We start from the raw sequence: 12986 nt of genomic DNA on the forward strand, positions 1-12986 counted from the left end.
TTTTTTTTTTTTTTTTGTTAAATAATTAATTTTTCATACAGTTTTTGTTGAATCCAGTGGTACTATGAACCATATTATTCAACCTGCAGGATCACTTGGATTCTTCGCACCTACATGGATACCAGATACTGATACCAAAACATGTATGAGTTGTGATACAAAGTTCAATGTTGTTAAGCGGCGACACCATTGTAGAGCTTGTGGAAAAGTAAGCTTACCAAAACATGACAACATCTTAATCTAAATATTAAGGGAATTATGTGTATAAAATAGTGTCTAGCATTTATTTATAAACACAATAAAAGATACTTCTAATTCCTTATATTGCCTTCAATAAACACACTAGCACTGTCTTTCAATTAGCATTTTATGTGGTAGCAATATTTTTTGGGTAGCAATTGTTGCACTAGCACTTTCCATGGTGACCTATCTAAAGCTTCATGTGCAACTGCAAAGGCAATGTCTATATACCCCTGAAAAGATTTGATATATGTTTAAAATGTTTCTTTAAGAATTTAGGTACAAAACCTAATTAGCTTTATCACCTTTTAATATTATTCCTTTTTTTTCTAAGGTTCTTTGTGCTGCATGCTGCAATATGAAATTTAATCTACCATATCTGGAAAATAAACCAGCTCGAGTTTGTCAGACATGTTTTGTTATAATGGATTCAGGTAAGCATTCAAATATGTATTAAAATAGATGTTAGCATAAATATTAAATAATAATTTGTGTAATACTTTGTTATACAAAATAATTGTAAATGATAGTATGTTATGTTATTATTATTTAGGAAAGATTTAAGGTTACACTAAACATGAGAAGCTTTTTTATTTCAAATAACACTTAGGATTTCACTTAAAATTTTTAATTTAGTTTTAAGTTGTGCATAGATTTAAGTATCTTGTGCATAAATTAGGGTTAATTGGAATTTTTGTCAAAGATTTTTTAAAATAAGTTTCTTTTTTTTTTCTTTCAAATTTAATATAATTTTGTTTGTTCAATCAATTTGCATACTTTTTTTTTTTTTATTGATTTTAAAAAAAAATTAATTTTTAATTTGTTGAGTTTTCAAAAACATAAGTAACAAAAAATCTATTAGCTAAGACGTTTTACTGCCCAAAAAGGTATGTCATAATTTTGCTTTTAAACTAAAATGAACAACAACAAATAAACAAACAAAAAAAAAAAACACAAAACAACAATACAAAAAAATAAACAAAAAATTGTTATGCAGAGTTTTCAAAATGTTTTGTAATATCTAATATTTTATTTCTAATATTTATAATATATTTTTTTATTTATAATATATTTTTTTATTTATGATATTTGTAATATTATACTATATTGTAGATGCTACAAGGCTTAAAAAAAAGTCTGCTTTTTAAAATGCATTTACTGTTTTTATAATTTGTGTTTATTACTCCAGAGTATTTAATGTCAAATAAAGTGCTTCTTGTATTTCATTTTGTAGTAACACACTCAAAATTTTAATTTTTCAATTTTTTCAATGTTTGTTTTGAAAACTAGCTTCTAACTCTATTTCCAAGGATTTAAGTGAGAATAATTATATGAGAATATTATTAAAAAATTCTTTTTCTTGCAAAAATTATGAAAACTAAATGGTTTAAGTTAGCATGTTTGTGTTTATTATGTTTATTTAGCATGTTAATGTTGCTTGTTAGTTTTTTTCTTATAAGTTCTAAATTGTTGAAAATTTAGTTGATAGTGGATGTTTTCCTAGTTTTCCAAGTCAAGTAATTTGCTTTACATATTTTCAGTTGGCTCTGAATCAACAGCTGACAACTCTTCACTGCGTCAACCAAATTTTACTGCTACTTCTACAATACAAGCTCTACCTGAAGCTCCTCCTCCATATTCAGAATCAATAGGTAGTATACGAAGTGAGCGTCTTGGGTCTAATGTGTCAGATGCTCCACCCTATGTTGAAGCAGGATCAACATTAGAAACTTATAATGAATTGTCAACATCATCTCTTTCTACTGCTGTACTTAACTCTCATGAGGTTGGAGTTTCTTCTGTGTTGAATGCTTCATCAATAAATATAAATGGTATTATTTTTTGTAAATTTTTTTTAATGTGATAACCAAATACAACTAAATCATTTATAAAGTTTTTTTCATATTTTTAAAAGTAGTTAAATATTTTTGAACTTGTAATTTTTGCAATTTTTTTTAAAATTATTTTAATTATCTTAATTATTTTTGTAAAGTTATGTAAGATCATTGTAAAAAAAAAACAATTTTTTTTTATAAAATGTTTGAGAAAATGTATTAAAGAAAATCAGTGTCTAAAAAAATCTAAATATTTATTTAAAAACTCATACAATTAAAAGTCTGATTGAAAGATATCTACAAAGTTTAATTTTTTTTTTTTTTTTAAATCATAGCTCATTATCTTTAAGGTATTCCTTCTTTCTCAACCTTATCAAATTTACCTGCTTATACTCCATCAAATCGTATACGTTCACCAAGAAGTCGCACAGAATCAGAGATGAGTGCTGTAATTATGTTTAACAGTGCTTCAACTAATCTTCCACCAATATTGAGAAGAGAAAATGAAGGTACTTTATTTATTTCCTAGGTGATTTCAGAATTAAGAATTTTAAGATGAAAATTTATTTTATTATTTATTTTAGAATTAAACATATTATTATCAAATAAACTATTTTTTTACTAAAGATATTTATGAGATTAAAAAAAAATATTTTATCTCAAAAGTATAAACTTACTGTATTCATTGACTTTGTAGTTTTTTAGTAAGCTATGTTTTTAGTAAGCTATGTTTTTAGTAAGCTATGTTTTTAGTAAGCTATGTTTTTAGTTAGCTATGTTTTTAGTAAGCTATGTTTTTAGTTAGCTATGTTTTTTATTAAGCTATGTTTTTAATACTAAACTGAAAAATTTTTTAAAATGATACTTGACAGAAATTTTAAACGATACTTGACAGTTATTTTTATATTGTTCATTTAAGATGTTTTTAGTACACGATTTGTTTTCTTAACTTGACTGTACTTATTCATTATATTTGTGTTTCCTTTTAAATGTTTCTTAAATTTTGTTGATCCCAGAGAAGAAAAGATAATGTTTAGCATTAGATGATAAATTCAGCTGTTTAAGAATTTTAGAATGTTAAAGGTGAAGAAGTATTTCTTAGAGATGCTGATCACTTTAATAGCTTTTTGATACAAGTGCTATCTAAATTTGTTAATTATTTTCAGTCACTTCTATGAAATATAGTATTATATATTAAATAGCTCACTTTGATGGTTTTTTAAATTGTCCTAATGAAAAGTTTGTTGTTACTGAGTTATGCAGAGTTTCGAAGTTTACAGAGTTTTTATTCGTTATGTTAATTACAGCTAAATACAGCTGTAGAATATGATATTTGAGGTGTTTTAAAAGACCTCATCTATATAACATACATTTCATTTAAATGAAATTTATGGTTCTAAGTTTTTATACAATAAAAAAGCAGCCAAAGGAATTGAAAAGTTATTATTTAGTAAATAGTAACATATAGAACATAGTTACAACATAGTTAAGCAAATGTGTGGTTTAGTTGACAGCTTAGAAAAAAAACACAGGTAAATAAAAAGCCTATAGGCTTATTATTTGATTAATTTTCCCAACAAGTTATTCTTATTGATTTGTGATATAGATAGATACTACTGCTTTGATGCTACAAGTCATTTTTCATGGCCATAATATTTAGTGGGTAATTGTTATTCCCATAGTGAAACTTGTGGTAAATACAATGCTATTGTATTTACTAAATTTGTAGCTATTGACTTCTTAATTTTATTGAAAATATGGTACTCAGTCTTCCATATTGGTTTTTGTTTTTAAAAATTCATTATCTTTGAATGCTTATAATGATGGTTGCAAACAGGGTTGTAATTAAATTTTAAAATTATACGTATTTAAAAAACATATCAATATACTTTTTAATACAGTATTTCTTTCTTTCTTTTTTTATTTTTTATTATTTTCAGAGACACGCATTGTTAACAATCCTGATTTATCTGCTTTGTTTGGCCAAATGCATGGTATATATATATATATTTTTGTTAACATACACTTCACATTTTGTTTTCTGAGATTTTATTTTGCAGCGATCTTCTCTTTACAGAGGAGAGACAATAAGTTTAAAAATTGAACTGTTTTTATTTTTGTCAGAATTTAAATGTTTTTTAATGGTTTAGATCCATCTGGAGATCCTGTCCCCTTTATAGTTAACAAAAATTTGGTTGTGAAGGTCAAGGTTGTAAATAGTAAGATAAAATATTTTGGTTTAGTATAAATATCTTTGGTTATCTTTTTTTTTCTTGGTTTTAAACTTTCAATAATTTTTTTATTTTTTATGACAATTTTTTTTCTTCTTTTTTTCTACTCCCTCAAGTGGATTGTTGTACCGAGAGGCGATGTTGGTGTTTTGCTTCTGATGGTATGGGTGCTTCAAATCAAGAGGAGATAGTAAGTACATCAATGGAGAAAAATTAAAAATTAAATTTGTTGTTTAATTCTTTTGTTTTGTTGGTCATTGTTGTTACATATTTTTTATAATTTCCAAAAAAATAGGTGAAGTTGAAAAACTAATTAAACAATTTTTAAGATTTTAATAAATAGTTCAAAAGTATCAGATTTTGCAAATAATGATGGTTTTTGATTTCAGGTCATACTGATTACAGTTGGCTCTTCAGATTTGACTGATGCTTTATTGATCAAAAAGGTCCTTCAGCAGATGAATTTTATTTTTGAGAAAGCCAAGCAAGGTTTTTTTTTGTTTATAATTTTTTCACAGTTTTCTGTCACATATCTTCATTTTAATGTAGCTGCTTCAAAAAATTAATATTAATTTTCTTTAAATATTTCATAATATAATTAACTAGCTACTATAATACTACCAACTAACTACTATAATGTGTCTACTAACTAGCTATTTTAGTTCCTCTATGTAAGTAATTGCACAATATTTTTAGTAAATGTATTTCTTTAAACAGTTCCCAACAAACAACACAACACGGAGGAAATAATATATTTTTTAAATGTTATATTAAAAATAACTTTTATTAAATCTGATGTTAAAAATCAAGGTAAATAAGTTTTGAATCATTCAACCATGATGTTTTAGACTATAAACCTTGTTTTAATTTAAAAGTAAAAGTTTATTACTTTATGTATTTGTAACCACAAATTTGACTGTAAATTTTATAAACAGTTTTGCTCACTGGATTAGTTGCCCTTAGGCTGTTTATTTTTGCAATTCATTGAATCAAAAGCTTGTTAATGTCCCAAATGACTTTTGATCCCCTAAAGGCTGCTACCAAGAAGTAGCAGAATAGTATGTCTTATTCAGAAGTTAAACTAACATGCTTTTTGACATGTCTGTCTTAAATGCTGAATGAATTTATAAAATCTAAATTTTTTATTAAGTTTATTCTCCTGCTCTATGTTTTCAACATAAGTGTGTTTATAAAAAACAAATTTTTTTATGAAGTTTGTAATGGTATATGGTGCTAGAAATTTCTTTACAACAACTCAAAATTTTTATTTCTCTTCTTTCTTTGAATCATCATTTTGTGATTCTTAAAAGACTCATAAAAACTGTGTAAAGACTGTGATAAAAATTTTGTTTCTTTTTAGGCCATCCAGTTTCAGACTTGGAGCAATTGGAGTTTGATAGCAATATATCAATTTCACTAAAGAGTTCAGGAATGCTGTTTTTCAAAAGTTCACTGCAGGTATTTTTTTTTCAGACAATCATAGACAAGTGATATTATTGCAACTCAAAATTTCATGTTTAATATTTCTTTGTTAAAATTGCTCCAATGAACTCTCTTCTTGTTTAAAATTTCTTTGTTAAAATTGCTCCAATGAACTCTCTTCTTGTTTTTGTGGTATATCACAATTTAATATATAAAAAAAATGTTTTTGTTTTACTCAAAAAGATAATTCATGAGAAAATGTGTAACAAAATTAAAAATGTAACAAAAAGAGGTTATTATAAGGGGTATCTAATCATTTTCTAGAATAGTAATGAAAAACAATTTTTTTTAGAATTAAATAAGTTATTTTTCTTTATAGTCTCTCATTTTTAAAATAAGAATTTTTGCACAGCGTTTTTTCATCTTTAATACTCTCTCTACTTATAATTTGTCTGGTCTTTTGAGATGCCTAGGGCCTCAGTTATCTTAATATGCATTACTTCATTTTTTCATAGTAAAAACATACACTTGAACTTTGCCTGACTTGTAAAGAAAAATGAATCGACACATCAAAATAAAAGTTCACATGTGTTCATGTAAAAGTTCAACCAACTGAAAAAATGTGGTGGATTTATCAATGTCATTTATGTGTCATTTTAGAAAATTGTTAGAAGGCCTGTGTAGTGAAAATATTGTTGAATATTTTTGAGGGTTTGTGAATGTTTTGATTCCTTGTGTAATCATCATTCACAGTGTTCTTAGGTTGAAAGTAACAACCTTCTTTGATGATGTTGCGAATAAGAATGAAATTTTTTTTACCTCTCAATAAGTTTTTTTTTTATTTCTCCTTTTTTTTTAATTCTCTGTTAATTTTTGGGGTGAACTTTCTTATGGTTAATTATTGAAAATACTTGCATTAAATAAAAACAAATTAAACACTTGCTATAACAATGTTAAAAAACTGATATAAAACTTGTAATCTTCTAGTGTCAAAAACATCTGCTTATTCCAACCTCTCCATATTTATTTGGGCTTTACATCACCAGCAGTGAAATACCATGGGCTAAAAATTTCCCTTTAAGGCTGTTATTGCGGATTGGGGCAGAATTTAAATGTAAGTTTCTTTTTCATTTTACATTAACTTTTTAAAAGTTTAAAATTTTTCATTTTAAAATTAATATATGAAATTGTATGTAATAAACAACAGTGTTTAGTTTTTCTGATGAATAACAAATAAAACTAAATTTCAATATCTTTCTTTTGAAATAAACCAAGCTTACAATAGTTTATATATTCAAAAATGTAAAGTTTAAAGTTCCATAAAGAAATATGCTATACCAATACCAAATGAGACATAGCAGGGCTAAGCGATCTATGTGCCAAAAAATTTTTTTGAGGGAATTTAAAAAAAAAAACTATAAAAAGAAGTACATTTTTATTTAATAAATTTTTATTAGACAAGAAGTGTGAGATTAAACATTCTAAAAAAATATTTAAGATAATATAAAAAATGAATGTTTTAAAAGTAAAAAATGACAGAAATGATCTATGTCCACAGTTAGTTAACATGAAATGATCTAAGTCCAACAGTTTAGGTATCTAAATTTTTTTCAAAATACAACCTATTTTCTTCATACTGCATTATGGCTTAGAGGTGCTTCTTCCTTGTAACTTTAATTGGTACCACACCGGGAAGATGTTCAATTTCTGCATTCATAATTTTTTCAGTTTGTACTCCTTGTTTAAAAACTTGACATGCTTGAAATGGTAATAAAGTGGTAGGCTACTAAAGTTTTTCTTAAAATAGACAGTTCCTGGACTGTCTTTTGTCACTTTTAACCAGGCAACCTGGCTTATTCCCAAATTAGATGTATCCAAGAATGTAGCTAAGGCAATGTCAAAACCAAAAATAGTTTTCCAACCCAATTTAATGATTTGGAATGGTCTATCAACTCTAAAGCTGCGAATAGCATGCTTTACATCATCTAAATTGCATAACTTACATTACTTCACAGGTTTTTCAATGGTGGCAAAGTCTTTATCTGAAGCTGAGTAGCTATGTCCTGATAAAAAAATTTATGCTCAATTGTATCAAATGTCCCCTTTGCAATAAACCAAATAAACCAAAAACCAATAAACCAAAAAGAAGCATCCTGTTTTTAAGCTGCCCTGCACAGTTGTCACTTCAAATTGTTAGATTCCATTTGTAGGAAGTTAAATGTCCTGAATGAGCTTGTATTAAACACGATGCAATTTGGTTCCCTCCCTATCCAAATTGTCCTTCATGCCGCATGCACATGATGCCATTGGTCATGTCTATTACATGAATTCCAAAATCGAAGCATGAAACCTGACAGCTATAGTACATGCTAGTATGGGACAGTTAGGGTAGTAGGTAGACCTTTTGTAAATCCATAGTAATGGTATATGCTTGACTTCCAGGTAATGTACTTTTTGCAGCATCACTTTGATAACTTCAGTGACAGCATCGATTTTACAATGGTGTAATTCAAGTTCTATCTTAGGTTAAGAAAGTCTTTCAAAAAAAGCAGATCAGTAAAATATGTTCAAGGGTTTTTTAATTTTTAAGCCATGTAAATTCTGTTAATATTCATATCTTGACTCAAATACTCTTTCTCAGATTTGGCAACTGTAATGGCTTTCATCCCTGGGAAAAGCTAATGATGTGATTTTTAACCATTTGCCTGTCATAAAAAGTATGCTTGAACTTTTTTAGCCCTCCACGTTTGTCTTTAAAAGTGGTCAAACCAGCTTTTTTTAATAAGAGTGGTCACCTTTTGGGGGCTAATAACAAAAATGTTTAGAAAAGTTTTTATACATTGAGGTCTCCTTCACCATCTGGAACTGTGAAACTGCTAGTTGATTGCCTTCTGCTGTCATTTGGGTCATCATAATTCCAATGGGATTTGCATGAGTCCCATTAAAAAGCTTCCCTGTTTATTGATTCCCATCTTGTAAAAGTAATTTAAAGGTTTTTTTTTTTTCATGTGAAAAATATCAGGGCAACTAAACTTACATTTACAAATGACCTAAAAAAAGAAAAAAATCAAAACCTAAAAATCAAATGCGAACACCAAACAAATAGGTAAATATTAATTACAAATTAACAAAAATTAATGGTACATACTCTATCTGTAGAGGTTTTTTTTGTTTGTTTTTCTGATCTTGTACGCATCTCCACTTATTCTATTTTCACTTTCTTTTTTTCTCTTACATTTTTTAAAATTTTCATTTAGTTTGAAAACAGTTTCATCCATAGTTGCTATTAAAACCTTAAAGTGAAGCTTGTAGTAAGAATAATACCTTGAATGATAAGAATGATAACTAATTGTATCATTAAATTGACTAATAAATTGTATAATGTAAATAATGCCGCCTAATAATTATAATGTTGCAATTGGACTTAGATCAATTAGAGAAAATGACATGCAGACAGCTCCATCTGTTGATGCTTTTTTCTACAATAAAGAGGTAGTTTCTGGAGTTAGATCTCTTTGCATTGCATTGGCATGGGCACTTAGATCATTTCAGTGTAAAAAAATTTTTCACTTTGAGCACTTAGGTCACTTAGGTCACTTAGCCCCCTACCACGCCTCAAATATCTTCTATAATTTTTTTCAAGCCATGAAAATATTGGAAAAAATGTTATTCAATTAAATCTGTTAAGTTTATTTTACAAAATAAAAATGTACAAATGTAATCTAAACAAGTTAAATCTTTTGCTGTTTTAAACACAAGAAGTTCTATTTTAACAAACTTCAGAAATTTTGATTTATCATATATAAATTTGTATTTTGTTGATTATAGTTTGCTATTATCAGAAAAACCAAATGCTAATGCTTAAAATTAAAGCATTTTTTACAAATTTTTGTCACAAAAATATTGTTTTATTTATAGATTATCCCTGCCCTTTGTTTAATACCTTGGATCGTGAATCAGTGTATAATGGGATAGGTGACACTATTGTGAAGTTGCTTGCTGTAAGTTCATGGTTTATTTGTAATTTGGTTTTCTTTTGTATTATTAACAATACCTAAATAAAGATTTTTTTTGTATTTTAGGACTTTAGAAATTTCCAGTACACAATACCTCGGGTTACAGGTGTTACAATTAATTTGCGTGGAAAAGACACTATTTTGAAGCTCCCTCAATATAGAAATGAAGAGGTTGGTGTTTTAAATCTGATGATGTCATCCAAAATTTAGAGTTTAATCAATGTCACAAAAAATAAATTGATTTTATAGTAAAAATAGCTTTTAGTTTTTGACATTAACTTTTAGATCATTAAGGCATTAAATTCTGCAGAAGACAGTGTATTAACTTTGGCAGGCAATTTTTCTTCCACATGTGATGGTCATCTAGTTTCTGTGGAGAAAGATGGTAGATATAAGACCCAAACGTTAAGCATTGTACTTAAAGAGAACAGAAAAGGTGATCACTTTAATCCTGTGGTTGTCAGTCAGATTAGGAATTAAGCATTTTATTTTTTTGTTTTTACAAAATTTTTTGTTTTTTACATACTACGAGTTGCCTTGAATCTATATTTTACTTATGTAAGTTTGAACATTTTAGTGACTTGTGCAACATTTTTGGTTGTCAGTGCTGCTTTGAAAGATAGTACTGATGGTATTAAAGCTAAAGCCAGCATTGTTGAAGGTTCAGGAAAAAATTATTATTTTTATCTCCCCAGATGTATTTGTTTTTTTACTGAGTGGCTGACTCAGCTTGACTCATTTAATTTATTGAAACTTTTTATTAATTAATTTGCACAGATGGTGTAATGATTCAAGTAACTGGTGATGTAATGAAAGATCTTAAAGCTGCTTTGAAAGACATGAAAGAATACCAAATCAAAACTGGTGATCCATCTGACGCAAATAATTCATCACTATTTTCTGTTGAATGGTGTGCCAATGAGAGTTCAGATCGTCCCAGGTTTAAATTTTGTTGTTATGCGCTGTGACTTGATGTAACATGTTTTTGATTCTGTAAATGTAGTTTTGATTGTGTTACTGTTATCTTTGCAAACTCTTCATAAAAGGATGCAAATGCAGATTGCTAATTTGTTACCAAGTTTGTTTTCTATTTTATTAGTAATTCTGTCTTACTCCTTCTGTAGATTATTAAGTCCAATCGATGGCACATCTTTTGAAAACTTAACAAATATGAAGATCCGCCACAGCTATGATTACACCTCAAGCAATTTGACTGCTAAAATACATTGGGTTGAAGTGTATTTTCTACCTCAGGACAGTGATACTGTTCAAAGGTAACAAGTTTTTAACGCAATAAAAGAAGTTTTTTTTGAGCTTGAAACGAAAAATGTATCATTTTTCAGATGAAAAAAAAAAAGTTCTTTAACACACATTTATTTTTTCATCTCACATTTTGCTAAGGCTATCAGCAAGAGAGTTAGGACAAATGACATCGTCTATTGCAAAAGCTTGTATGAGCGCACTTTCACCTCACCTGATGCTTCTTGTTGGTGTTGGTATGACACGAATCGGTCTTAGAATAAACTTGGCTGCAGATTATGTAAGTTATACCTAATTTTTATAAATTTAAAGTAATTAAATCGCTGTTTATAAATTTATGAATAGCTTAATAATTATGAAGAAAAACGGGTGGTGTTTAATTTATTAACATCCTAATATAAGATTTTTGTTGCTTTTTTAAAAGCTTAGAACGTAAGTTTATATTTTCTATAGAAAATATAAAAAATTGTAATTTAGAATTCTATTTAAAGATCGGTATGTTTTCATAACAAGATGACTTTGAAGGCATTTTCAAGAAGCAATCAAGCTTATTTTAACGGTTTCAAAATCAAAAGCTTATTTTAACAAAATCAAAAGCTTATTTTAACAGTTTCAAAATTTTATATTTTCTTGATCTTCTTTTAAATTGTTATCTTCGTTCTTAAAGGTCGAATATCAAATTGGAGCCAGTCTTACGACTCTTCCTGCCGAATTGTTGCCTACTCTTGATGATAAGTTGGTTCCTGCAATTCACAGTGTTATGACGAATGCTCAAGAACGAGTCGCTGTGGAGTTAATTTTTCAAATCGTTCAAATTGTTTGATATTTTTCTCTCTTGTAAATGTATTTTTGTACTTTAATTATTTTGCATTTAACATTTAAATATTGTACATTAGTTTCTTTCTTTTTTAGTGTTGTTGCTTTTTTTTTTTTTTTTTTTAACGTTTTTTAAAGATATACAATAGAGCTATATTTCTTCCATTTTTTGTTAGAGTTTTAGTGTTTTCTATGCCTCTTTGTCTGATAAGGAATATTTATTGTCTAAATTATCTCCACTAATTATTTATTTTAGATAAATAACCTCCACAACTTATTTATTTTGCATAAATTACCTCTGCGTAATAAATTTAACAGTTAGCTTCAAAGCTTGATTTTAAAACTTTATAAAACAATCTTGTTAATCAAGGATTGCTAATAAAGTAAATTTTCTTATACAGTATGTCGAAGGCTTTATCATAAACCTAACCTGTACACATTCCGTGTAAAAAAATGCTTGTGATAATGTACTTTAAATTGCTAAATTCTGTTTATTAAATTGTTTTTTTTCTTATATGTATTTTGGTGTTTAAGCTGAAAAAGTCTCAACTTATTCTTACTAGAGAACTATTATTTTTTTGAGCTTTTTGCAACCTTAACAAAAATCATATTGACCCATAAATTAAGATCTTGCAAGGTATTTAATAACAATGGTACGAACTAGAGTTGAGTCGCACATAATTCTAGTCAGTGTATTAACAGGATTTAAAATATCAGGTTTTTTCTTACTTTGTTAGGAATCACAAAGCTCTAGTATGGTTCTTTAATGTTTTTATGAATTATAAGTTGGTTACTTAGATTATGTCCTATACGTCGAAAAACAGCAGAAAGATTACCGCATCCACATAGGTAAAACTCAAATGTTAACCAGGAAAATCTGAATTTTTAAGCTTCCGTTATAAATAATCCTAACAGATTTTCATTTTTGTGAAAATCTCCTGGTATAAATTTCCATTCGATAAAATAAACATATAAACATCAATAGAACAGAGGTGAGATAAAATATCCTAAAAGAAGGAATTTCTATGATAAATATTAAAAAAAGTTCCAGAAAACTTCTTAAAGAAGTCAAACAAGACAAAAGGCTTTACAAAAACTGATTTCTTCCAAATAAAAATACTGAATGAAAAATTTAATAATTGAAAGAACCTTCTTCGTATTAAATT

General features: G+C 27.4%; 1 protein-coding gene across 5 annotated transcripts in view; it reads left to right on the forward strand.

Annotated features, from left to right (window-relative positions):
- Window positions 1-11997, forward strand: part of LOC145192415 (zinc finger FYVE domain-containing protein 9-like) — a 220750-nt gene extending 208753 nt beyond the window's left edge. For 4 of the 5 annotated variants that reach the window (XM_090090364.1, XM_090090358.1, XM_090090380.1 and 1 more), the window contains 18 exons: window positions 42-208; window positions 575-674; window positions 1782-2072; window positions 2426-2584; window positions 4016-4069; window positions 4226-4294; window positions 4423-4496; window positions 4696-4795; window positions 5667-5764; window positions 6716-6842; window positions 9647-9729; window positions 9811-9915; window positions 10030-10180; window positions 10322-10405; window positions 10522-10684; window positions 10869-11018; window positions 11146-11284; window positions 11672-11997. In XM_090090364.1, the coding sequence (XP_089946490.1) occupies window positions 42-208; window positions 575-674; window positions 1782-2072; window positions 2426-2584; window positions 4016-4069; window positions 4226-4294; window positions 4423-4496; window positions 4696-4795; window positions 5667-5764; window positions 6716-6842; window positions 9647-9729; window positions 9811-9915; window positions 10030-10180; window positions 10322-10405; window positions 10522-10684; window positions 10869-11018; window positions 11146-11284; window positions 11672-11827 (2270 nt within the window). In that variant the 3' untranslated portion in view covers window positions 11828-11997. The remainder of the gene's footprint in view (window positions 1-41; window positions 209-574; window positions 675-1781; window positions 2073-2425; window positions 2585-4015; window positions 4070-4225; window positions 4295-4422; window positions 4497-4695; window positions 4796-5666; window positions 5765-6715; window positions 6843-9646; window positions 9730-9810; window positions 9916-10029; window positions 10181-10321; window positions 10406-10521; window positions 10685-10868; window positions 11019-11145; window positions 11285-11671) is intronic. The other variant, XM_090090373.1, reaches the window with a different exon arrangement.
- The last annotated feature ends 989 nt before the right edge of the window (window positions 11998-12986 follow it).

This window comes from Hydra viridissima, unplaced genomic scaffold, assembly GCF_058129835.1.
Source record: "Hydra viridissima isolate aposymbiotic clone 2 unplaced genomic scaffold, HvirCarnegie_v1 scaffold_1, whole genome shotgun sequence".
Lineage (NCBI taxonomy): Eukaryota > Metazoa > Cnidaria > Hydrozoa > Anthoathecata > Hydridae > Hydra > Hydra viridissima.